We start from the raw sequence: 23,532 nt of genomic DNA on the forward strand, positions 1-23,532 counted from the left end.
TATGTAATAATTTTTTATGTTACTACAGATGTTACAAAATTAAAAGATTAAATATTTGAAAACCAAAAATAAAGTAGTATTAACTGATTAAGATAACTGAAACTTATCAATGATTTTTTGATGTTTAAGACTATTAAATATGTGACTTAACAATGACGTAAGATTGAGTCATTGCCAGTGTATCTATGTAACTCAAGATATGTGCACGTGTATGTATCTTTAAATGTTTAATAGCATAGTGTATCTTTATCGCTACTAAACAAACACAATTATTGATTTTAGGTATTAGTACTATACATGCCTTCGTAATCACGTAAATTTGATTCAAAATATCGTGAAGGGAAGGGAATATTCATTTTCGTAAAGATGTGTACGGTGCTTGCAACTTTAACTAGTCAAACAGTATTTATCCCGCGGGAAATGATGTATTTTAGTAGAAATATATCGCGATTTTATCACAGTCGTCAAAAATTGTGTTGCGTGGATAATTTTCTGTTAAGAAAGCATTCTTTATTTTCGTTTCTTGTTGATACGTGGAGTATATCGAGGACACGTTATAGCGCGGGAAGCAAAATAAATTTTCCTGAATCCTTAACGAAGGAAAAGGCGAAAGAAGTAGCCTCTAAGCTTACCTTGGAAGAACGAAATCTTTTTTTAAAAGTTCTTAAAGAATGTAAATCGGAAGAGGATAGAGTTGGATATCAAGGTAATTATTTTTTCTACAAATTATCATTAGACTGCGAATATTTATGTAAATTCATATTTCTATAAATATAATTAAGAAGGTAGGTAGACAATTGTTTTGCAAATGAAATATTATAGAAGTATTCTATTTCAGGTATTTTATATATTTTTACATATGATGTGCATTTTATGCACTTTTTTATTTTTGAATTTTTCATAAATGCATAAAAATCTGCAGTTTATTTACCACTAAAATAGAATTATTTTTTATAAATCTGATGAATAATGTATGAATGAATTTTGCTTGTACAACATTTATGAGAATTATTCTTCTATTCCTTTAAGACCAATTAGCTGCTTTTCGATGGTGTAATAAACTTGGACGGCCTAGCAAAATATCATTAGGGGATATGGATCCTACAGGCACTTATTGTCCTGTACCAGAAGATTGGTTTATGCGCAAGTATGGTAAGGGCTTAAGAACATTATTTAATTTTTGTAATAATCAGTAATTAACAATTTATAATTTTAAAATGAAATATAATAGCTTTTGCATCACTACTAAAGTAGATTGCAATAATAGAATTCTATATTACTAAGATTTAACTTTTTTTTATATTAATGATCTGAATTTCAAAGGTGAAAATATTTATTATTATCATATTATGATTCATTGCAATTTTCATTATTCTTTAACAGTATAAAAAATTTTCTTCCATTGCATTCTACATGGGCATCAATTTGTAAGTTTATTTTAATATGCACTAAACTAGTATTTTATATGCAACTGTTTTAATTGTGTTTTAATTCTTTTACTTACTTCTTCTATTCTAACTGAACTTTCTGGATGTTTTAAAAAGACAACTACAGAACCACACTTAGGTAATATATTACATTACATGTACATACTTATTATTGTTTTTAACACAATATACATAATGCTATATAGTAGCTTAAGGGAAATTTAAACTATTTAAGTTATGTTTTTATATTATATTCTTTTTAAACAATATATGCTATTTTTGAATAATAACTCTCACAATTTCATTAAGTAACTTTGATACATTTATGATTTAAGATGTTGAACACTTTGAAAAAAGCATATTTTTTACAAGAACTTTATAATGAGTTTCATCTATTAATTCAACAATGAACATAATGAATGCAGCCAGATACCTGTATAAAAATAAGTTGAACATTTAGGTAAATAATTTTAGAAATTTTCATTATATAAAAAAAGATCATGTTAAAATATTTTTACAATTTAATTTTTGCTACTTCCACTAAATTTTCATGTGGAATGTTTCATGTTTTTGCATGCTAAATATTCTTTTCATATTGTAGAACATATTCTAAAACAGAATACTTAACTTAATTTTACACAGAATACAGATATATTTAGCATATACGTAGCAAACTTTAATGTAAGTACTTTTTAGATAAAAAAAAAATGTACTTTTATTTGAATAAAATTTTGTTTTTCATAATCTTGTGTACTTAATTAATTAATTACTTATCCTATAGATTTTCTTTTATTTGTTGTTAGGTAATTAACCATAGTAAATATTCCTCATGTAAATTATATAATGCTATCATTTCATGCCAATCTTTAGTAACTTCCCTATCACTTATAAAGTTATTAAACATGATTAAGTTTTGTATATATAAAGAAATGAATGCATGAACCTTTGTCATTTATGTGTTGTAACACAAGAATCATATTTTTCATAGTTACTTATTAATTAATTATTATCATGTTATAAAAAGACACACATTTACATTTTTCGTTTTCCTCTTGCAGCTGAAACTGTTCCAGAACCAACTACAAAAGATCTAGTATTAGGTATGAATTTTAAATATTAACATTCAACAAATATATTTAAGAAACATATAAACTCAATTTTAAGTATTTACTAAAATAATCTATCTAATAAAATATAATAATTTTTTGAACTTGTTATTGTGAAAGATGTTTAATTAATATTATATAATGATATATAACATTCTTACAGTTGCAATTTCAAATGCAATTCCATTCATTGGCTTTGGTTTTCTTGACAACTTCATCATGATTGTTGCTGTATGTATTACGGATATATATTATGTATGTTCGAGTTTGTAATGTTGTCATTTCAGGGAGATCAAATTGAAATAATATTGAATAAAAAATTTCCAATATCGACTATGGCAGCTGCCGCGTTAGGAAATACGATATCTGATATAATAGGAATTGGGTCTGTACATTATGTAGAACGTTTTGCTCAAAGTGTTGGTTTTAAAGCACCAAAACTTACTCCCATGCAATTAAACCTACATAGAACAAAAGCAGCCGCTAATTTGGTATGATACATTCACTTTTACATTTCGTTTCGATTAAGAATTTACAACGAATAAGAAAATAATTTTTAATAATCCAGGGACGTGTTATCGGAGTTACAATTGGCTGCATTATCGGGATGACACCTATTCCTGTTTTTTCCTATTTTCATAATGGTGGTTGAAATTATAAATATTACACGCTTAAAAACTTTTACTATTATTACAATATTTACTTTTTATAGTAAATTGATGTACAATAGTAGAGAAAAAATTATCAACTTACGATATACTCGAGACCAAGTTTCGTAATTATTTGCAACATTAATTTATGACAATCATAGCGTTTATGTAATATTGTGTAATTTCTGTACAATGAATGTATTTAATGTATACATAATCTATAAAGTAATTGTAAATGTATTATCAAAACTGTATAAATAGCAGTAGTAACAGATAGATTATCCTGTGTCTTATATTCTGACATTATCATTTTTCTTTTTATTATTTAGATCTGTTTGTAGAGCTTATATCCTAAAGGTTGTCATAATTAAGAAAAACTAATGCCTCCATATTTCATATTCTTTATTGAAAAAAATGATTTGTTAATAAAGAAATTTTTTTGCCAGTTACAGGTTAGTAAAAAATATATATATATATATATATACCTTTTTTGGAAACTCTTCTAATATAGACAATATATCCTGTTAAATTTTAATATTTTGATATGTGATGTTCAGTGCTGATGATCGAGTGTCAATTTTGTAACACAGTTCGCGTAATATCTCCAGTCGTGCAGAAGAATTTCTAAATCAATCCCCAATATTTGTTTCCAAAATTTTATAAAAGGTTCGTCTGACATAGTAATGTCGAATAAAAATTTTGTTGTCATTGACGTGTCTGCATATTCGGTTTTATCGTTTGCTGTACGCAATGTTTTTGTCGACTCTAGACCTGAATATTCCGGTAGCCATATCATCATAGAATTTAACCACCATTTCCAATTTGCATCAGTAGCCTCGTTTATTCTAATATATTCACAATTTTCTTGAGATTGATTGCAACTTAAGGATGTATATATAAAATCATCAATTAAAATATCTTCTGATGAAATACTTTCAATTTCAATTGGCAATGAGGTTATATCCATTACTGGATTACAATCTGTTTTCATATCTGTAGAATTATTTATTTGTCTTGGACTAAGTACTGTCCCTGGAAGGTAGCTCGCAACTAAGGCAGAGCCTAAAAGAGTAATTACTCCTGCAGTATATGTTGCCAAACAAATGGTTGACATATTTACTACAGCCTGTGCTACTGCTATTAATTGCATTGAATTCATTAGACAAGTTAATTCTGTATATGAAAACCAGCCTCTTTTCTGTGCTTCTCTGTAAGCTACATCTTTCTCCAATTTCTGTAGTCTTTCCCAAAATTCTTGATTATGAACAAAAACAGTCCAATCCTGTATAATTGGAAAGATTTCTTATTAATAACATACATCATAGATTCAGTAGTATATTTAATTTACTTACAATAGCTTTGAGAAAGTCTTTCTCTAACTGATTTATTTGTAATATAGTCAGATCACCTGATAGTGCCCACTCAGCATTAAAAACTTCATCATCTTCTCCTTCGTCGTTTAAAAATTTACTAGCCACCATCTGTAGAACAAAAAACAATATATTTTATAATAATCCTCAATAGTTAATTTAATCTTATTTGAGGCAAACATAATACCAAGGAAACAAGGAAGAGCTCAGAAGGTGCCACTTGTTGAAGATATTCTGGATTACAATCTTTCAATCTTTCCAAATACAGTAATGCTAAAACAAGGGAACATGGGGAAACACATGCATTTCTAGATATTCTGCTAGCCTCTTCCACATCTAATCTTTCAAGTGTATAACCACCTTTCACTTCAGTAAATAACTCTGCTGCCAATTCTAAGAATAAAGTTTAATTACATAATCATTAATGATGAAAAATATTTGTTTGTAAAAAATAATTGTTTGTGAAATATTATTAAAATATAAAAATTTTGCTTAAGTATCACAACAATTTATAAATTTATATCAAATAGATAAAGTATAATAATATATAGCTTATAAGAAAGTAATACGTTATTTTTTACTTAAATAACTTGTTAAGACTATTATATTAGATTAATTAGAAATTATACAATTTAATTAATATAATTTAAGTAGAGCGAATATGCCAATAAATATTTTTAAAATTACTGATACTAACCGGTAACAGGTAAACTGAGGCAATCAGTTACTGGTAATTTCGAATAGTAAAGCGATTTCGATATACGATTTAAAAATTCGTCGTGATTATCAATGCTCTGTAAATAAAAATAAGGTTAGGAAATTTTTGTATTCCTATTCATTAAAAATGTGGTACGAAACTAGTGTTACCTTTAATTTCGATGGGGTTTTCCTTTTCCTTGACATAGTCGACATGTTAAATCACTAATGAAACTAAATGAATATTTTTTAAAATAATATATGTATATATGAAAAATGGAAACAACAATTTATAAATATCGTATTTTGAAGCTATGATACATGAAACCCAATTTTGAGTAGAACAAGATGATTTATATTTCCTGTTCATAATGAATGGAGCTATAGGTAAAATACCATTCGTACCACTACAAATATTGAATTAGCTGATCTGAAAAACATTAGAGTACTTATTTATTGAACGATATGTATGTAAAATTATATTTGTGTGAGAACAAAGATTAAATAAAATAAAAAATTAAATATATATATGTCGATTATGTTTATAGGATAACTCTTATTATATTGTTGGTATAACTGAAAGGCAATGAACTTATAATTGAATTACCAAAATCGAACGAGTAGAATGAGTGAATAAGAAGCTTTAATTTTGATATATAGAAATAAGGAAAAGTCGGTGTTCTTATTCAGTTACAAGTAAAGTATATATATGTAGTCTTATGTTTAGAAGAAGTTCAAGTTCATGTTATCTTTGTTGATGTTCGTAAATTGTTTCGTAAACGTGTTATATACCGTTCTTATTAGTGATTCTTTTGTAACTACTTTCATACATTAAATAGGTTATTTGACATATGTCAGATTTCTTATTACCGAATTAGTGAATAATTGGTGGAATCAAGAAAGGGATGAACCAAATAAAGAGCGGTATCAAGCAATAAAATTACGTGAAAATGTGGTTGTAGTGATGCGTTTAAAAGGGAAAAATAATACAAAATCGTTTCAAAGCGTCTATAAGGTGCTTTCGCGTATATGCCGTAAGTATATACTATATATCATTTTTTAATTAATTAATTGTTTAAGTCACTGCATTTCCTGAAGTAATATAATTATTACGTAAATGTAATAAATGAACCTATTCGATTAAAATCTAGTTGCCATTATGTGTCATATTTTTTATTCTCCTTATATTAGATTTTAGATGACTTAAATTTTTAATAATATTTAAAAACTAACAATTCTCTGCTTTATAATAAATTAATTGTAAATCCAAAATGTACATTGTAAAATTATATAAAATTAGGAAGAATTATTTTTATGAAGTATTCAAATAAAAATTATAATCGCACAAAGGAGATAATTGTTTTATTAGGAACTGCAGATAAAGGACAACTTGACAGTTTCATGGCGGATGGTGCAGTGCCACCAATAAAGAATGGCCATAACTGTAATAATATGGGTTTTGCAACACAACCAGTAAAACAAACTTCTGATGTTTCCAATACCGTTTATGCTGTGGGGGAATATGCTCCGAAAGTTTTAAGGAATTTAAATACCCAAAGACTAAAAAATCAGTTTAGTGATGTAGGCCTGGTCGCTGGTGGAAGCATTATTAGAGCACACAGATCGGTTTTAGCAGCAGGAAGTGCTTATTTTAATGCTATGTTCACTGGTGGCTTGGTGGAAGAACAACAGGAATTAGTAGAAATTCATTCAGTATCAGCTCATATACTTTCCCTCTTGGTGGATTTCATTTACTCTGGGAATGTTGATATTACCCAGGACAATGTTCAAGAATTATTTGCAGCTGCTGATATGCTAGAATTAGATGAAGTAGTGTTTGGTTGCATTACTTACTTGAAACAGCAACTGCATTATTCAAATGCCCTTGGGATTTATAGGTGAGATGAGCAAGACTATAGCAAAACATGAGCAAGACATATACCTAGATTATTGTAAAGGACTATTTCCTAAAATATTTATATTAAATAGATTTGCAGAAGCTCATAACAGATTAGATCTTTTGGAAACTGCCCTACGCTTTATACAAGTCAATTTTCCTCAAGTATCTCAAGAGGAAGAATTTTTGGATCTGCCAAAAGAACATCTTGTTCATTTTCTCAGTAGTGATTATATTCATATTGATACTGAATTCCAGGTTTGTACTCTTATATAGACTGTTTTGGAACAGGTAATACAAGTGGGCATGGGTAAAGATTCTCTACAAAAGTCGAAAATATAAAAAAATGACTTTTTATTTGCGGCCCCGTTTTCCAGAAAATTAAGTTTTAAAATTTTTCGTGTTCGCGGGTACTTGTAACGCTTTTGACTTAACCGATTGTATTATATGTTATTATTTTGACCATATTATGAAGGACACTGACTAATACTATGTTTTAGCAGAATTGAGACTTATATTAATAAAGAAATTATTGAAATTGTCGTTTAGTTTACTATAAAAAAATTGTTACTCTCCAAATCACGGAAGCATAAACTAATGTCAATAAATTTAGAATCCGTAGTTCAAATGCCTGTGTGGTCCAGTGATAATCCAGTGATGATCCAGTGATGATCCAGTGATCTTGTAGGCCAAGTTACCATTCTACCAAAATCATCATTTGCATGATCATAAGCACAGGAACGGAGCAATTTAAGTGTGGCAAGTGTTTCACGCACGCAAAGTATTTTCAAATTTAGTTTTCTCAGAAACTAAGTCTCAAACAAAATATTATTATTCTATATTTTCGATTTGCTTCTCATAAGGAATCCATCCATATCTGCTTGTACTACCCGTTCTGAAACATCCTGTATATACTCTTGAAAATGTAAACTTAATAGTTCAAATAATAGTAAATATTATTTACATTATGATCTTTTGATATGCTACTAGGTCTTCCAAGCAGCATATAATTGGATTGTTCATGATATACCAACAAGAAGATGTTACGTATTTGAGATATTAAGCCATATACGTTTACGGCTGTGTTCATTAGCAAGATTGGAACGAGTTATTTTGGAATGTAAAGACGCGAGTCTTATCGTTGCGTTAAGATCTATACAAAAGGATTTAGTATCAAATAAAGGATGTCTTGTGCCTCTTCACGCACAACCTAGACTTTGTGCTAAGAAAAACATTTTAGTGATTGGTGGATTACGGCGTGAACATTCAGCAGGTAGTTGGGGTAGAGCTGCTGAAAGTACTTACGAAACAATCGAAAAATATGATATATTTACCGGGTACATTTCCATCCATATATACTAATTAATATTAATTTGCAGATTAAAAGTAATACATGTTAAATCATTAAACAATAAAATATTACATGTTAGATCATTAAATGATAATATCTTTTATAGTGAATGGAGTAAGGTAACACCTATTGGAATAGGACGAATATTACCAGGGGTTGCATTATTAGATGGTAAAGTTTACGTTGTTGGTGGAGAACTTGAATCATGTATTATTGCTAATTGTGAATGTTACGACCCACGTGATAATGTATGGACTTCGATCGCCTGTATGGAAGAACCTAGGTGTGAATTTGGACTTTGTGCCTTGGATAATAGCTTATATGCATTTGGTGGCTGGGTGGGTGAAGATATTGGTGGATCGATAGAGATATATGATCCAATAACTAATTCTTGGACACTTGACGGGCAACTTCCTAAACCGAGATTCAGCATGGGAGTAGTTGCTTATGAAGGTGAATGAATTTAATTATAGAAAGAATTCTTTGTTTTTGAATTAAGATATAGAATATGATTTTATATTTTAACATATTTAGGATTAATGTATGTAGTCGGTGGTTGTACACATAATAACAGGCATAGTCAAGATTTAATGAGTTACAATCCAGTAACAAGAGAATGGACTCATTTAGCTCCAATGCTTACCGCGCGTTCACAAATGGGAATTACTATTCTTGATGGATATATTTACGTTGTCGGTGGTACTAATAAAAATCAAGAAGTTTTAACGGCCGTTGAACGATATTCCTTTGAAAAGGTGATTTACTTTTTATATATTATAATGTTGTTATTTAAATCTTTTGTATGTTATAATATTATTCTTATTTCAGAACAAATGGAGTACCGTTGCGCCTATGAATATGGGTAGATCATACCCTGCAATTGCGGCAGCCGATAATAGGCTTTATGTTATAGGAGGTGAACAGTGTCAGGAAATCAATTTTTTTCGGACGCAAATTACAATTTCTACAGTTGAATGTTACGATCCCCATTTAAATAAATGGCATGAATGTGCTGCATTGCCGACAAGTAGAGGTGAAGCATCGGCAATTGTTGCACCTTTTTGATTGAAATTTTTTTTCGATCATATCACTCTAATCATATGCGTTTCCTTTTGAATTTCATAACGATATTTCAACATCTATTAAATACTTCTTAAACGTATATATGATATCAAGTGAGAAACATGTTTTTTGACTATCTTCGTTTACGTCGTATATACAAACATGCAAAATCAAACATACATAATCTTCGATGTATTTTTTTATAGATTACAATTTTAACAGTTGAGACAGAATTTTTCCTAACGAACATAAGATGCAACAGGATTTGAAAAAAAAAAAAAGAGAAATGTTCCACTATAATACTACAATGCTATTTTCTGTACCCATTAAATTACGTATGCTGATTTTCAAAAAAGAATTTATTATATATATTTAATAATGAAAGTAGCTGAAACTGACTTCCATATATTTTAAAAATTCCTTAGCGTAATAAAAATCTTATTAATTGTAGAAGTGACTGAGAGAGAAACAGCCTTCACATTCTATAGTCATTTACCAAAGTTATCAAGAATACGAGATATGATATTCTATAGTAAATTTTATCACACTACAACGAGAAATAAACGGAGAATATATTTCCATGTAGTATGTGTGAAATGAAACGTTCTTAGTCCAAAAGAATGCAAGTGAGATATATTTAATTTTCATCAAAAATTGTATGTTACAGTTACGCGTGCTGGAGATATTTTCTCTATCGATTTTTTCTCTATAAATAATATTTTTCGTTATATTTCGTTACTTATTCATTTTTTACGGCATAAGGAGAGATAAATACTTAATGATATTATGCTCTTAATTAATATTTTAAACAATTATAGAGAGGTATCTTATAAATTGCGAAGTCGTGTTTTATAGAATCACATGTAATTTTCATAAGTTAAGAAATTGCATCTTATGTTAATAAGTTTTATTAACAAACTTGATTGCATATTGGTTTTTGTAAAGAGTGGCTTGTATTATATACAAATTAAAATTGGAAGCATCCGTTTAATGTGTCGTAAAATTCGTACAAATTTGAAATGATACAAAAAGAGAAAGAAAACTAATAAGGGGTTGCTTGTCACATTTATATATTGCTTTTTACAAATTCATGCATATGAATAAGTACTTAGCCTGAAATTTTTATAAAGTGTACATGTTATATCAGTGTGATTCTATAATCAGCTCCTCTTAGCATTTTCATCACAGAAACAGCTTCTGTTACATCAGTTACATACTTCCATGTACTTCTTATACCAAAGTTCTGTTTAACAAATGATTTATACAAGATGTTATTACGAAATAATTGATATAATAGTAATTCGTATTAAGTTTCAATTTGTTATACTGTTTTAGTTGGTTGTTCTTCTTATATTAGTCATCTATTGTGTTTATGGTTATGTTTTAATAAATACAAAACATTAGACACTTTGTGAAAAACTGTTTTGAAATAACGATATTCGTTGAAAAGAATTGTTTAAAATTCATTAAAACGAAGATTATTATCTTAATTTTATAAACGTATATACTTTTTAATGTGTATTATGTGTTTCTTATAATCAATTATTTTTTTATAATGAAATATTGTAGAAGAAAGTCTAGTTTTACTTACTTTGTCACATTTATAATGATATATTCATTCTTATTATACTAATTTACGGATATATGTATACGTTATTGAAAGTGCTATTTGATAAAAAGATGGCCTTTATATATAATTTAACTATGTTAACGATATTAAGAGCTTAGCTTTTAAATTTTGCTTGATTTCCAATTTGAAAGTATATACAATAGTAATATGCATAAAATATATATTGCACCTTTGTCAGAACCGAACTTAAAGGAATTGTATTGAATTCATAAATAGTTGAGAAATATCATGAATACAGTGATGTATGCGTATGTATATGTACACATATATGCTTTATGCCAATTTAAAAAAAATCTCTTTGGAGGTACAGACATTTCACACGCAATTTTTATACAAAAAATATGATAAATGTTTCATAGATAAGAAGCAAATATTATGTAAAACAAACACGACTGTATTCTCTAATGATACTTAAAAATTGTAATATAAATACATAAGTTCAGTATGTGAATGTTTTACACAATATATACTATAAAATATTAAACTGTCTTAAAAATTACAAATAAATATTTAAAGATAAATTGCCACTAGTCTCATTTGGTAGTTTAACAAATTAAGTTTCAAAAATAAAATATTGAAAAAGAATCAAGTTAGTGTTTTCATTATGATATTGTTTTCATGAAGAATACAGTTCATTTTGTTTTATTTTTATGTAAATATACAATTATATGAACTTTTCTAACATTGTAAATGAAGGAAATATATCTTACGTAAGATTAAAATAATTATATTTCTCTTTTACTACAATATAATAAAATTTAAGGGAACAACTAAATAAATATTGAAGCGAAATAATGCTTCGAAATAAATTCAATATCGTTTAGAATACGAAACATTTTATTTATATACGGACTGACAAATATCTCTTTTTATGCAAATTTATAATCAGAATCAATTTCTAATTTAGAAGAATTTATATATAATTTGTTTAAAGAAGTCCAAGAAATAAATACTGTTGTCTATATCTTTTGCGTCACATTTAAGAACATACAATTATTTTAGCTGGTTTATAAACAATAATAAGCGAAGGATGCTAATTTCTACGGAGATTATATAAATGTATGATACAACATCTCTTACATATACTTTAAAATCATTACAAAACATAGTCCAATTCGTATCTAATATACTGATTCTTTGGATCATTCATAATTCGAGGATAACCAGCTACAAGAGCATCTTGTCCACCTATATAAAGAGAATTATAAATTTTCCAATATACATCTCTTACTTTTCGTGCTGGATGGAACAATCCCTGTAAAAACATTATGAAAATATCTATTATATTAATATCTTAAATACAATGTGTTGAATGATTTACCTGCAAAGTGTATTGTAGTATTTTAATTGGCCCAAGAGCAACACGTAAACCATCTACAGCATCCATAAATGCTTGCACCAAGTGAGGTGAAGTTTCAAAAACATTGGGCCATACGTGATTCAATAAATGTATCAATGCATCTTCACAACCAAATCCGTAAACACCCAATGCCATGTGTTTAATAGCAGCACATGCAGTTTGCCTGTGCACTAAATCTCTGTATAACGTTATATTAAATTGGATTATTATATAATTATTTCTAATTTAAAACATTAAGTTTTTGTATAAATGCTCTTTTTACCTGTCCATGAGCGCATCTTCTAATAGTGGGCTAACAGCGTAAATGTAATCTTTTCCCATTTCTCCAATATATTCAAACAAAAAGGATAAAGACTTTAATACACCATTTTGTACGTTTAGTTCTGGTACTCTATACTCATTCATCAAAGCTGGAAGAACCGTAAATGGACTACAGGTTTCAGCTACAATAGCTATAGCCACTGTAGTGCATACACGATTTTGACGTTCCTGTACCTTTAAGTTATTCAAGAGGGTTGCTAATACATCATGAGGTCTGCACAGAAAAAGATAAAAAGTTCAAAATGATGTTAAAACGTAATATATTATAAATCCTCTATGTTTAGTTTATACTTACCCTATTGCTTTGGCAATATAACCAAATGTATTTACTGTAGCTCTTCGAATCGCTTTCTTGTGAGCTTTGAGCAATTCTAAAAGTTCAAAGCATATTCTCATCCATTCTCTGGCAGATACATACTCGGGTCCTCTGTCTGCGATTCTACCTACGAGATCAATACAATTTTCTTGTACCTAAACAGAGAAGTTTAGGTATAAATAATTTATATTTTTCAAGATTTTTGAATGTATACGTAAATATATTTGTATAAATAATGCAGACCTTTTCATGCCTGTTCTTCAGAATAGGAGTAAGACGTGGTAGTAAGTCTTTAATAGGTGGTGTCATTTTTGTCATTCCTATGACATTTACAATAGCTTTCAATGCGCCCAAAATGCTTCCTAATACCTCAGGGTACTCTTCTCCTAAATATTCATAAAGAACGACACCTAAATGACCCATTAGTTTTTCCTATAACACAAATAAGTATGATTTTATACTACCAAAATTTAGGTTTATGAAATTTTAATAAAACTTATGCCTGTATGGAATATGAATTTACCTCTTGACAAGTTTTCATGACAACGGCAATTCGTGATATCAAGTCGGCAGCTTGTTGTCTTACTTTTGCAGATTTATTGTTCAATCTCCACAAAATTGTTCCACAAATTTGTGGGAGGTATGCTTTCACTCTTTTTCCTAATGTATTCACAATAGTTCCAAAACCATTTAACATTACAACATCCTGTTAAATATAACAAATATAATAAATTCATTATAATATATGTAAAACTTGAAATTGTTTATAAAGATTATAAATATTATGAACCTCTGTTGTTTGTTCCTGGAAAGCATATAAAATACCGTCAATGAGTTGTTCTTCCAAACGAGAATCAACATCCGCGGCTCCCAAATTACCCATTATTTTCTCAATGGTTTCCATAACCATCTTCCTATACTGTTCGTTTTCATCTTTTAAATCGTCTACCACACGATTTATAATTTCTGATGCACCAACTTTATTTGCAATTTCTACAGTCGTGTCAACAAGCTATAAAATTAAGATTTATAAAATGCTTTCTGTAATTATTGTAAGTATACCTATTAATATTATGTAATATATACTTGTCTGTAATTTCTACGATCTAAAGCCATTCGATGGTTCCAAAAATGTTTGAAGAAATGTGGGAGGATTTCATCTTTAATATATTGTGCTTCGACACCATCTGTTCCACAACATTGTTTCACTACCTACAGTATATTGTAATGTAATAGTAATATATTTAACATGTTATAACTTATTATAACTTATTATAACTTAAGGTACTTACTTTCAGAACAATCTTTTTCATTTCTTCATCAGGAGACTGGAATTCACGAATAAGAATTAACATCACCTCACGAGTATAATAATTGGCATATTCGGCGTCCATAAGAGGAATTAAATAACCAATAGCCTTTAAGAATGCAGCAAGACCTTTTCCTCTATGTGTACGAATACCTTTCCAAAGCGGTTTTAGAACAGAGTCAAAGCTCTCGATACCATATGGTGTGGCTGCTTCTGCCAATGCAGCAATTGCTAAAGCAGTGATAGTACGAACTTTCTGTTGCTCATCCACGAGACCTATAAATTAATCAGTGACCTCTGATTATCTTTTGAAATTTTATTTAATAACCCTAAAAGATAGTTTCACATTACCATGTTCTATAATTTCAACTAAACTCTTCAAATGTGGTAATATAGCACATCCCATAAGAATAGCAATCTGTTGTACAATTTTGATACCCGTGTGACGAGCTTGCCATGACTTTTTACTGCGACACACGGCTTTAAGAAATGGAAGCAAAGAAGGAATTCCTAGAGCTGATGCGACCACAGCGAATGCTCTGGCTGTCGTGTTACGAACGTATTCATCAATATTGTCAATATCTGGTCTCATAGTCGAGATCATCGTTGCTAAACCAGCTGCTTTAGCCAAATTAGAGATAATTTCTCTACCTTCGACACGAGCATAGTAATCTTCATCAATAAGTAAAGGTTCAATAACGACCAAAATCTAAAAATAAATCATATTTTTACATTTATCAATGTTAAGAGAAAATTGTTAAAATATTATATACAGCGTATAAACTTACCTTATGTACGTAGGGTCTAACCAAATCATCCAGTTTATAAAGAATACGATCAATAACTTTCACAAGAAGATGCCGTTCTTGATCTTCAAGTGTAGGAGACATAAGAAGAGGGAGTATCTGATTAAATAAAGGACCCGCGCCAAATTCTCTTGCTTTATCTGTAATTTGTCTTAGAGCAGCTTTCCTCATTGGTGGTGTGCCATTTTTAATTTTTAATAGCAGCTTCATTATCTTCCTCTCTTTTTGTTCTTCAGGACTAAGCGTTTCTTCATCAACATCGACTAATAACTTATCAAAATATTGTGCGTCTTCTGGTTTCATAAAAGGCAAATTTCCTTTTGGTTGATTGTCTACGAATTTCGCAGTTTTATCCTCAGTTTGAATGAAAAATCCTTGTGGTGTGCCCGCAATAGGCGTCGGTGTAGCAGTGAGCTTCCTTGCAGGTGTGCGAATTGGAATATATCCTATATTATAAAAGATTAAATTAAATATACAATTAAATATTTCTCAATCATAATTTTAAAAATCATTATTTTGCATCATTTACCCGCAGGTGGTTGCAAAACTTTGTATCCAGGTGGGAACAGGGCATCCAGTTCATCGTCTGAGAGTGGTCTATTTCTCTCATCGATTTCTCGTTCCCAACGATATGCTTGAAGCTGTTCTGGTGTCATTGACATTAAATGTCCTGGTGTTGGAGTTGCCAATCCCATAGCTTTGGGTCCTGTTGGTGTTACACCACTAGGTGTTAAAATTGAAGTTTGATGTGGTGTAGTAAGAGGAGTTGCTGGAGTTTGTGGCGTCATAGACCCAGGTGTCTGATTCGAAGGTGTTTCATCCCATCGACTTCGACGTTTGCTAGCAGAAGGTGTTGGTGTCTCCTGAATTAAATCTCCTGCAACTCGATCTGTTCTTGGAGTCTCTGCCCAACCACTGCTATGACCAGGTGTTTCTAATATATAAAACAAACATTTATTATTTAACTATTTATTCCTGATTTGTTATCTATCTTCTTAATAAAATATACTTTATATTTACCACGTTCAGTTTTTGGCGTCTCATCCCAACGATTTCTACGACTTGAAACAGTTTTTTCATGAGAAGGAGTTTCTCTACCAGGAGTAGCTGCACCAGGTGTTGCGTGTCCTGGAGTAGCATCCCACATTCTTGTACTTACGCCTGGTGTTGCACCAGGAGTTTCTCCACCTTTACCATGACCAGGCGTTTCATCCCACCTAATTGCAGCAGGTGTTACCTAATAACATTTTAAAAGGTAATAATTTTTATTATTTCTCACACGTTAAAATTAGTTCAGAAGTATCTATTTACTTACATCTGCATTGTCCCATGATGTTGGTGTTGCAGTTGTACCAGATGGTTTCTTAGGTGTTGGAGCATCATCTGTTTGGTCCCAACGACCTCTTTTCTTAGGTGCAGGTTTAGGTTCACCATTTGCTTTCAATGTTCCCTCTTTGGCTTTTTCTGCTAATTTTTTTCTTAACTATAAGTATAAATATTATGTGAGTATCTTAAATATATTTTTACTTAATAATATTTTTTACTTAAATATTAATGAAAAAGTTGAACGTGTTAAAATTGCTGATCATATACCTCAGTTTCTTCTCCTTTCAATAACTGTTCCCGCATAATCACGGTATATGTCCTAGAACCGATGTCTGGCGTCTTACCACCTGTAATCAGGAACCAAAAGTCACGCAGAGCGTAACCATTAGTTATTTGTTCAATGAATGCTTAAATTTTCAAAAACTTCTGAACATACCTAGCGATATTATAATGATATTTATTGTTAAAATGCCCCTAGAATATTTGAATATATTCTAAGTAAACTACTGAATTGACTCTCATTTCCACGTTGCATATATCATCAAATTAAATGACAATAAAGATGTTTTACAGAAGTAAATGTAACAACAAATCGTAAATAAAATATCGCGTTAATTACGCAACGGGTTTGAGAGAGTTGCAACAGCAGATGGCATATAGCATACGTACGTGAAAATTTGGTGCCATAGGGAGCACTGTCCTGCTCATGTCTTCCACATCGAAAAATACTTTAGCCATCTAAAAATCAACTCATTCTTGTTATTAATAATATTTGCACACCAACCACTCATACTATGTTTCAATATTTATGTTCTCACGAGAAATGTGTGATACAATGAGAATTTATCGACCCATATGTGTTATACGTGTAAGCAATCAAAACAGTAAATAAAGAATTTGTGAAAAAAGAAACTCATGAAAATATATTAAATTATAATTGAATATAAAAAAAAGTCTCATTGTATCATTTATACGATGTGACTGTAATGCTCTGTGACAATTCAATCTCGCTTAACCTTCGACATAGTATCCTCGGTAAGCAGATGATTCCAAATGTGCAGACCGTCACTAAGATTGGAAAAAAATGTAAACATTAGTATTTATTTGAAAGAATCACATTCACTCTTTTCACTCAAGCCAGTCTGTCTTATTTATTTCTTAACCCTTCCACAATCTAAGCATGAAAAATTTTTAAATCTATTAACTGTTATAATAACTGAGATAAATATTTTGAACCCAAATATTTTAGAAAATAACTGTGCAAGCAACATATAATCTGTACCTTCATTAATTTAGATCTGATTATAATTAGCCGATTGTATATACTAAAAGATCATTATTTGTGCCTTTCATAAACTTATATAAAGACAATATAAATCATAATATTTTTGATATGTGAAACAACTATCTATCTCAGTTATTATAGTTAGTAATACTACAGCAACAGAAAGATATTGCTCAATGTGTATTCATTAAAACAGACTAGATAAATATACTAATATTTATTAATATTGAAAATAACTTTTGTTGTAATATATTTATATTTAATGTCTTCTTTGAACATCTATATACAAGTCTATCTATTTAATATAAAATTTTGATTTTGTGAAATATTAAATTACTTTATGTCTGTGGTTATATGTATAAGAAACAAATTAAATCATATTACGAATAAATGAAAATAAAATTTTCATATATTTGCTTATAAATTATTTAAAACATGTTAAGTTATGTTACTAATTATTTGGAAAACTAAATAACATAATTGCATACAAGTTTAAGTTCATCTTTTACATTATATTACTTTCTAATAAAGATAAAAATGATACAAAACAGACATTGGTGGTATGGTCATTCAGTTATTGAAACTTGTGATACTTTATAATCAAGTTTGTAGTACCATTAAATGATTTTAAAAAAAGTCAACTTGACTATTTAATAATTTGGAACAAAATAATAATATCTATTAAATTAAATTTCATTTTTGCCACATTAAAATCAAGTTGACTTTTTTCAGATATAAAAATATATTTAAAATGACCTTAGTTTTTTTATAAACTGCAGTGATAGAAGCTTTATTGTGCACATATTTTGTTGCAATATAATTAGCACTTATATGCACTAAGTGATCTTAGTCTAAAAAAAGAAAAATTATATTTAACTCTATTAATTAATTTATCTTCATTATTATTTAGTACATAATTATTATTCTTTTACTTATTATATTGCTTCAAAATATTAACAAGGATAATAATATATAAACACACTTAATATCTAATTACCTGTTTTGTTTTCAAATTGCTTAACTTAAGAAGAAAAAAATACCAACCTTCTGCAAAAGGATCGACACGCTCAGGCGATATAATCATTCTTCGTCTTTTTTGCCTATATTCATCTTCTCTGTCAGCTATGGTGGGTCGTCGTCTGTCCGCAAAAGGATCATAATCCTTTTCACTCTGGGGCATAGAAAAATTAAACATTATTAAATTAAAATTATTAATACCATTAGCAACATTAATAATAATAAGAATAATATTGTTTTCAAAATATTATACCTGTGCAACATCATTGAGTAATGCTGCTGGTGCAGTATAGCCTGGTCTTTTATTAGTACTAAAAGTTGTTGGTTCATAGTCTTCATCCTTAAGAAAAAATAATACAATTCATAACTTATTATTATGTTACAATAAAAACAATCATCATGGTAAAAAATGAAATTACCTCAATCTCATCATTGGCTGCAATAGATGTAACATAGCCTTCATATTTATTATTACTTCCATCGTAAATATCTTGATCATAAAACCCAGTCTTTCCTAGCCCTACTTGGTCCTTTTCAGTAGATGCATTTTGAATCTCTTTTTTCTTTGACTGTATTTCTCGTATTTGTGCTTCAATATCTATATAGATCAATACAAATACAAATTACATTAAATTTACTAAGAATCTAACACAATGCAAGGCTAGAATAATTAAGATTAACTATTAGCAAATGATTGCTTAAATATCAAATTTACTTATGTTGTTTCTTATTACTGAGTCTAATCAAAGGAATTTAGATAAAGATTTGTAAATATTCGGTAATTAAATTACATAAATGAATAGAATCGCAGGTAATAATTTAAAATAAAGTATAATTCCAATCATAAATACCAGAATTTAATTTATGACAAACGAACCTTCATGCGTTCTGGGAATGGAATCCATCGTTCAGCATCAAAATTTTACAGAAAAATATCCTCCAGAACATGAAAAAGATTCACCAAAGAACCAAATCCCGTTTTCTTTACCAACCTTTATATTGGTAATGTTATAAGATGGCACACTATCAATTATTTCCAAATCATTAAAGTGCGTTTACATGAGTATTCAATTTAAGGTTAGCAAAATGTTCAATAAAATTTGTTGTTTTATGTATGAAAATGAGGTTTGGAATATTTACACGACCGTATACACAACGATAGAATGTAATTCGGAAGACGAAATCATAAAAGTTTACAAATTAATCCTCTTTGTTTTTGTCAGTAATGAAAATTTATATGAACATTGAAACACTATCGCCATGTAGCCGTGGAAAGATGGAACTAATCCCTATTGCAGTCTTTGTCGCACATTATCGCAATTCTTGTCTAACTCAAGTATGTATATCTGTCCTTGTCGCACAATATTGCTATCTTTATCTAGCAAGTTATGTGCTGTCATTTATCCTTATTGCTCCTATCCAGTCCTCCTATTCAGTTGCTGTTACTTTTGTATCAAATAGATGGTAGCATATGCCTCTTCCGTAGGCAAGGGACGCAATAGTGTGCGACAAAGATAGATATATATATACTAATGTTAGATACAGACAGCAATAGTGATTAGTTTCACTTTTTCACCGCTTCGTGGTGATAGGGTTTCAACGTTCAGTCTATAAAGCGAGCAAATTTTTATTATTAAGAAAAAGAAACTGATTAAGAGAATTACCTTGTGGAATGTGACTTTTGTGATCCCCTCATTTTTTTTATATGCCATCTGATCAGCAAGATGCACGAATAAAAATTTACAAATTTCTTCCAAATATTGAATCACTTTAAATAGATTATTTTAAGAAGCTGTGCCTTCACATATATTTTTATACATGTAATGATGTTTGTGGGAATTATAAACAGAATTAAAAACAGAATACATGTATATAGATGGAGTTCACATCTGATTTTGGACGAATTAAAGTACTAAGAGTATATAATTCGTATGGATCAATGAATCAAACATTTTTTAAAGAATCATTCGTTTGTAATTTAAGATACAGTCCCATTTAATTAACTGTTTTCACTACATTATCATGTTTTTCAACAATCGCAATATACACGGAAATTTGTTATATTTGATTCGATATTTTTCTTTATTTGTTCGATATTTTACTTTGTGTATACGTTGCGCTCGCGGTAATTACGAAGAAATTATACAAAAATAATAATACTAATGTCATTATTATAGTAAGAATTTTTAAACGTAGCCTAATGCAAATTATTCGCTATTTCAGACGTATATGTAATATGATATAACGCAAATATTTAGGCTGTGCTACTTTACAATACAACTAGATAATAAAAGGTAAACAATGCACGAAAATCATTATCAACAAATGTTGACTGATAAAGTAAAATTTATAGCAATTATATCATTTCGCAAGAAGAAAAAAAAAGAAAAAATACACTGTTTTCTTAATATTTAAACGTATTTAATACTTTAGTTATTTTTAATACGATTGAAAAGTTGGTCCGATAATATATCAACAATAATCTGGTAATTTATCAAAACTAAGCACCCCACGTTCTACAAGGTATTTATTATGATTTTTATCGCATTATCTTTGTAAATTTAATTACGCCTCTGTTGCTGTGATTTATTATCGAATCCTCTGATATATATATATATTACATTTACTATCTATTGCAGACACGTTCTTAGAAGTACCTGGTTTTTATTTCACTTCACAAGTTCTGCAATATTTATTACTCAAGGAAAGGAGGATCTACGCGAAAGTTTTAAAGTAACCACGATGGTCATTAAGAAGCAGGATTATCATCTATTTGTTTCTGAAACATTTTTTAATCATTCCTTTACATTTAAATTCTTTCATCTAACTTTAGAAATATTGATAACCGAAGTATTTATATTTTATAAACATGTTATTCTAAAATCTTATCAAATTTATCATTCAGTCTTATGAAATGAGTAGTACGTGGTTCTCCGATGCAATCCTAAACGATGAGAAGTATTACGTAAATACGTTTTCCGATCCTTTTAATATATGTATATATATGCATGTATTTTATCCAATTGGCGAATTTCGAGTTGGCAACTGATCGTGAGTTTTTTGTCTTAAGCAGCTGTAGGAAATTTTGATTTCTTTTTCTCTTTTCTCCTTCAGGTGTAATGCATAATCAGATGAAACATCGTTTACTATAAATATTTCCCATACTGATAACGGTTCTATTCGGAAACATTTTGCATGTGTTCTTTCATTACTTATTGTATAAACTGTGGCTGACGCAAACTGGAAAAAGATTGGTTTAGCTTGTACAAATAATGCACAAGATTAATAAAACAATCCAAAAGGATAAAATAACAGAATGTAATTAAGAAAATCTTTGCAGCTCAGGCAGGTGGCCGTTTCTTATCGTTCAATGCAAATTACAAATTTTCCAATATAACTGGCAGTTTGATTATGGCTTGGACAAATATTGACTCATGACGCCGAAAAAATGTATTTGAAATAATCGTGTGAACAAGCAGAAGATTTTAACTTTTTACCTCGTGGTACAAGATAAAAATTGCAGTACAAATCGACCTAAAAAATGTGTCAATATTAACTTGGAATAAATGCGTCATCTATGACTTCAAGAGAACATGCACGAAAATCACGCTTTCTCACGTTCTTCGGTAAACGATGACGTCAAGATTCGGCTGAAAACAGATTCCTCTGTGTTTTTGGAGATTTTCGGATTAACCGATTTCGTTTTTTTACCGTCCCCGGTAACGTTTAATGAATTCTTGAAGTTTTTCTTTCTACGGAACAACGTTTCGAAGTAATTTCGATAGAAAATCAAAGATCATGCGGTATATTAAAACCCATGTATAACTGCAAATGTCAATATGCCGCATTATCGTTGATCATTAAAGTAAATAGATTTACGAGCACGTCTTACGTTCGTTAAGCTAAAGAGAAGCCATTAATAGTAGGTTGTTATCGAATGTCCACTTCCGCGGGTGTGGTTTATCAGTGAGACATTAGATGTGGTTAAAAATAGAAAGTACTTTGTCATAATACATAGGTATATACGACCGATATATGACTTCAGTATATGCTATGATATTATCTATATTCGAAGATACTGGAAAGATATAGAGATCAAATATACATCCATATGTATACATACAAATTGGCTCCAAAAGTATTTGTACATTTACCATGGAAAATTTTCATGTGCGTGTCATGCGTATTATATAAAACGTTCTGAAATTTGATTAATGCTGCGATGAGACACCACTGATATGACTATATCGGCAAAACTCGAATCCAATTTGAAAATATACATGCATACTTAGAAGTTGCAAGGTATTTACCGTAAACTTATATTTAGTGAAAAGTTAGTATTATGAATAATTAGTAGAAAAATCTTAAGCATATTATAATAGCTGTTACAGTGAATGATAGCCTGTTCAAATATTTTTGTGTCTGCAAAATATATACATCTTGCAATTTCTATATACGTTTACAAAAATCTCAAAAAGAGGAATTCCAAAAATTCAAAATTGTATCAAATAATAGTTATTAATAATCATAATACTTGGGCGTCGTTACAGTGCCAATAAAATTTTGAAATGTTTCGTTTAACACACGTGATAATGTTCATGAG

At 29.4% G+C, this 23,532-nt stretch overlaps 4 protein-coding genes and 1 long non-coding RNA gene across 8 annotated transcripts; 3 read left to right on the plus strand and 2 right to left on the minus strand.

The window, feature by feature from the left end:
* Positions 1–68: 68 nt before the first annotated feature.
* On the plus strand, positions 69–3,461 carry LOC117165918 (uncharacterized). 2 transcript variants are annotated; one of them, XM_076617330.1, is made up of 7 exons: positions 69–209; positions 283–706; positions 1,030–1,152; positions 2,486–2,527; positions 2,697–2,764; positions 2,821–3,024; positions 3,102–3,461. In XM_076617330.1, the coding sequence occupies exons 2-7, from the start codon at positions 367–369 to the stop codon at positions 3,183–3,185; spliced, it is 861 nt and encodes a 286-aa protein (XP_076473445.1). In that variant the 5' UTR covers positions 69–209; positions 283–366; the 3' UTR covers positions 3,186–3,461. The 2 variants fall into 2 exon arrangements, with proteins under 2 accessions (XP_076473445.1, XP_076473446.1); XM_076617331.1 differs by lacking the exon at positions 69–209 and having other exon boundaries at positions 221–706.
* A 107-nt stretch (positions 3,462–3,568) lies between these two features.
* On the minus strand, positions 3,569–5,620 carry LOC117165917 (protein CNPPD1). Its single transcript, XM_033349441.2, has 5 exons — positions 5,421–5,620; positions 5,251–5,347; positions 4,741–4,946; positions 4,536–4,664; positions 3,569–4,465 (listed from the first exon to the last, which is right to left on the minus strand). Exons 1-5 carry the CDS (start codon positions 5,463–5,465, stop codon positions 3,737–3,739), a joined length of 1,206 nt encoding a protein of 401 aa, XP_033205332.1. The 5' UTR covers positions 5,466–5,620; the 3' UTR covers positions 3,569–3,736.
* Positions 5,621–5,851: 231 nt separating this feature from the next.
* Positions 5,852–12,517, plus strand: LOC117165916 (actin-binding protein IPP). Of its 2 annotated transcripts, XR_013058046.1 has the most exons (8): positions 5,852–6,283; positions 6,619–7,147; positions 7,239–7,404; positions 8,137–8,483; positions 8,604–8,950; positions 9,032–9,252; positions 9,326–9,672; positions 9,766–12,517. XR_013058046.1 is itself a non-coding variant. In XM_033349440.2 (7 exons), the coding sequence occupies exons 1-7, from the start codon at positions 6,214–6,216 to the stop codon at positions 9,560–9,562; spliced, it is 1,917 nt and encodes a 638-aa protein (XP_033205331.1). In that variant the 5' UTR covers positions 5,852–6,213; the 3' UTR covers positions 9,563–12,517. The 2 variants fall into 2 exon arrangements, 1 of the variants encoding a protein (XP_033205331.1); XM_033349440.2 differs by having other exon boundaries at positions 9,326–12,517.
* On the minus strand, positions 12,009–19,952 carry Sf3b1 (splicing factor 3B subunit 1). 2 transcript variants are annotated; one of them, XM_033349437.2, is made up of 19 exons: positions 19,807–19,952; positions 19,349–19,527; positions 19,183–19,269; positions 18,957–19,083; positions 16,895–16,974; positions 16,617–16,784; positions 16,322–16,538; positions 15,831–16,235; positions 15,284–15,747; positions 14,847–15,204; positions 14,479–14,771; positions 14,273–14,398; positions 13,977–14,198; positions 13,710–13,892; positions 13,430–13,618; positions 13,166–13,341; positions 12,812–13,084; positions 12,511–12,727; positions 12,009–12,444 (listed from the first exon to the last, which is right to left on the minus strand). In XM_033349437.2, exons 1-19 carry the CDS (start codon positions 19,832–19,834, stop codon positions 12,286–12,288), a joined length of 3,951 nt encoding a protein of 1,316 aa, XP_033205328.1. In that variant the 5' UTR covers positions 19,835–19,952; the 3' UTR covers positions 12,009–12,285. The 2 variants fall into 2 exon arrangements, with proteins under 2 accessions (XP_033205328.1, XP_033205329.1); XM_033349438.2 differs by lacking the exons at positions 18,957–19,083; positions 19,183–19,269; positions 19,349–19,527; positions 19,807–19,952 and adding an exon at positions 17,297–18,045.
* Positions 19,953–20,518: 566 nt separating this feature from the next.
* LOC117165839 (uncharacterized) lies at positions 20,519–21,952 on the plus strand. The gene is made up of 3 exons (XR_004466099.2): positions 20,519–21,054; positions 21,153–21,452; positions 21,569–21,952. It is a non-coding gene; the product is annotated as an uncharacterized LOC117165839 (long non-coding RNA).
* The last annotated feature ends 1,580 nt before the right edge of the window (positions 21,953–23,532 follow it).

This window comes from Bombus vancouverensis, chromosome 3 (assembly GCF_051014615.1).
Source record: "Bombus vancouverensis nearcticus chromosome 3, iyBomVanc1_principal, whole genome shotgun sequence".
Classification (NCBI taxonomy): Eukaryota; Metazoa; Arthropoda; class Insecta; order Hymenoptera; family Apidae; genus Bombus; species Bombus vancouverensis.

Excerpts from the sequence above, each read along its gene's own strand:
- LOC117165918 (XM_076617330.1), top strand. The coding sequence starts at position 367 with ATGTGTACGGTGCTTGCAACTTTAACTAGTCAAACAGTATTTATCCCG. Across the intron at positions 1,153-2,485 it reads TTGGTTTATGCGCAAGTATG|CTGAAACTGTTCCAGAACCA; the intron begins GTAAGGGCTTAA and ends TTCCTCTTGCAG. Across the intron at positions 2,528-2,696 it reads TACAAAAGATCTAGTATTAG|TTGCAATTTCAAATGCAATT; the intron begins GTATGAATTTTA and ends ACATTCTTACAG.
- LOC117165916 (XM_033349440.2), top strand. The coding sequence starts at position 6,214 with ATGCGTTTAAAAGGGAAAAATAATACAAAATCGTTTCAAAGCGTCTAT. Across the intron at positions 6,284-6,618 it reads GGTGCTTTCGCGTATATGCC|GAACTGCAGATAAAGGACAA; the intron begins GTAAGTATATAC and ends TTGTTTTATTAG. Across the intron at positions 7,405-8,136 it reads ATATTGATACTGAATTCCAG|GTCTTCCAAGCAGCATATAA; the intron begins GTTTGTACTCTT and ends ATATGCTACTAG.
- LOC117165917 (XM_033349441.2), bottom strand. The coding sequence starts at position 5,465 with ATGTCGACTATGTCAAGGAAAAGGAAAACCCCATCGAAATTAAAG. Across the intron at positions 5,348-5,420 it reads AAACCCCATCGAAATTAAAG|AGCATTGATAATCACGACGA; the intron begins GTAACACTAGTT and ends TTTTATTTACAG. Across the intron at positions 4,947-5,250 it reads CCTCAGTTTACCTGTTACCG|AATTGGCAGCAGAGTTATTT; the intron begins GTTAGTATCAGT and ends CTTTATTCTTAG.
- Sf3b1 (XM_033349437.2), bottom strand. The coding sequence starts at position 19,834 with ATGGATTCCATTCCCAGAACGCATGAAG. Across the intron at positions 16,236-16,321 it reads GACGCCAAAAACTGAACGTG|AAACACCTGGTCATAGCAGT; the intron begins GTAAATATAAAG and ends TTTATATATTAG. Across the intron at positions 13,619-13,709 it reads TCATGAAAACTTGTCAAGAG|GAAAAACTAATGGGTCATTT; the intron begins GTAAATTCATAT and ends TTTGTGTTATAG.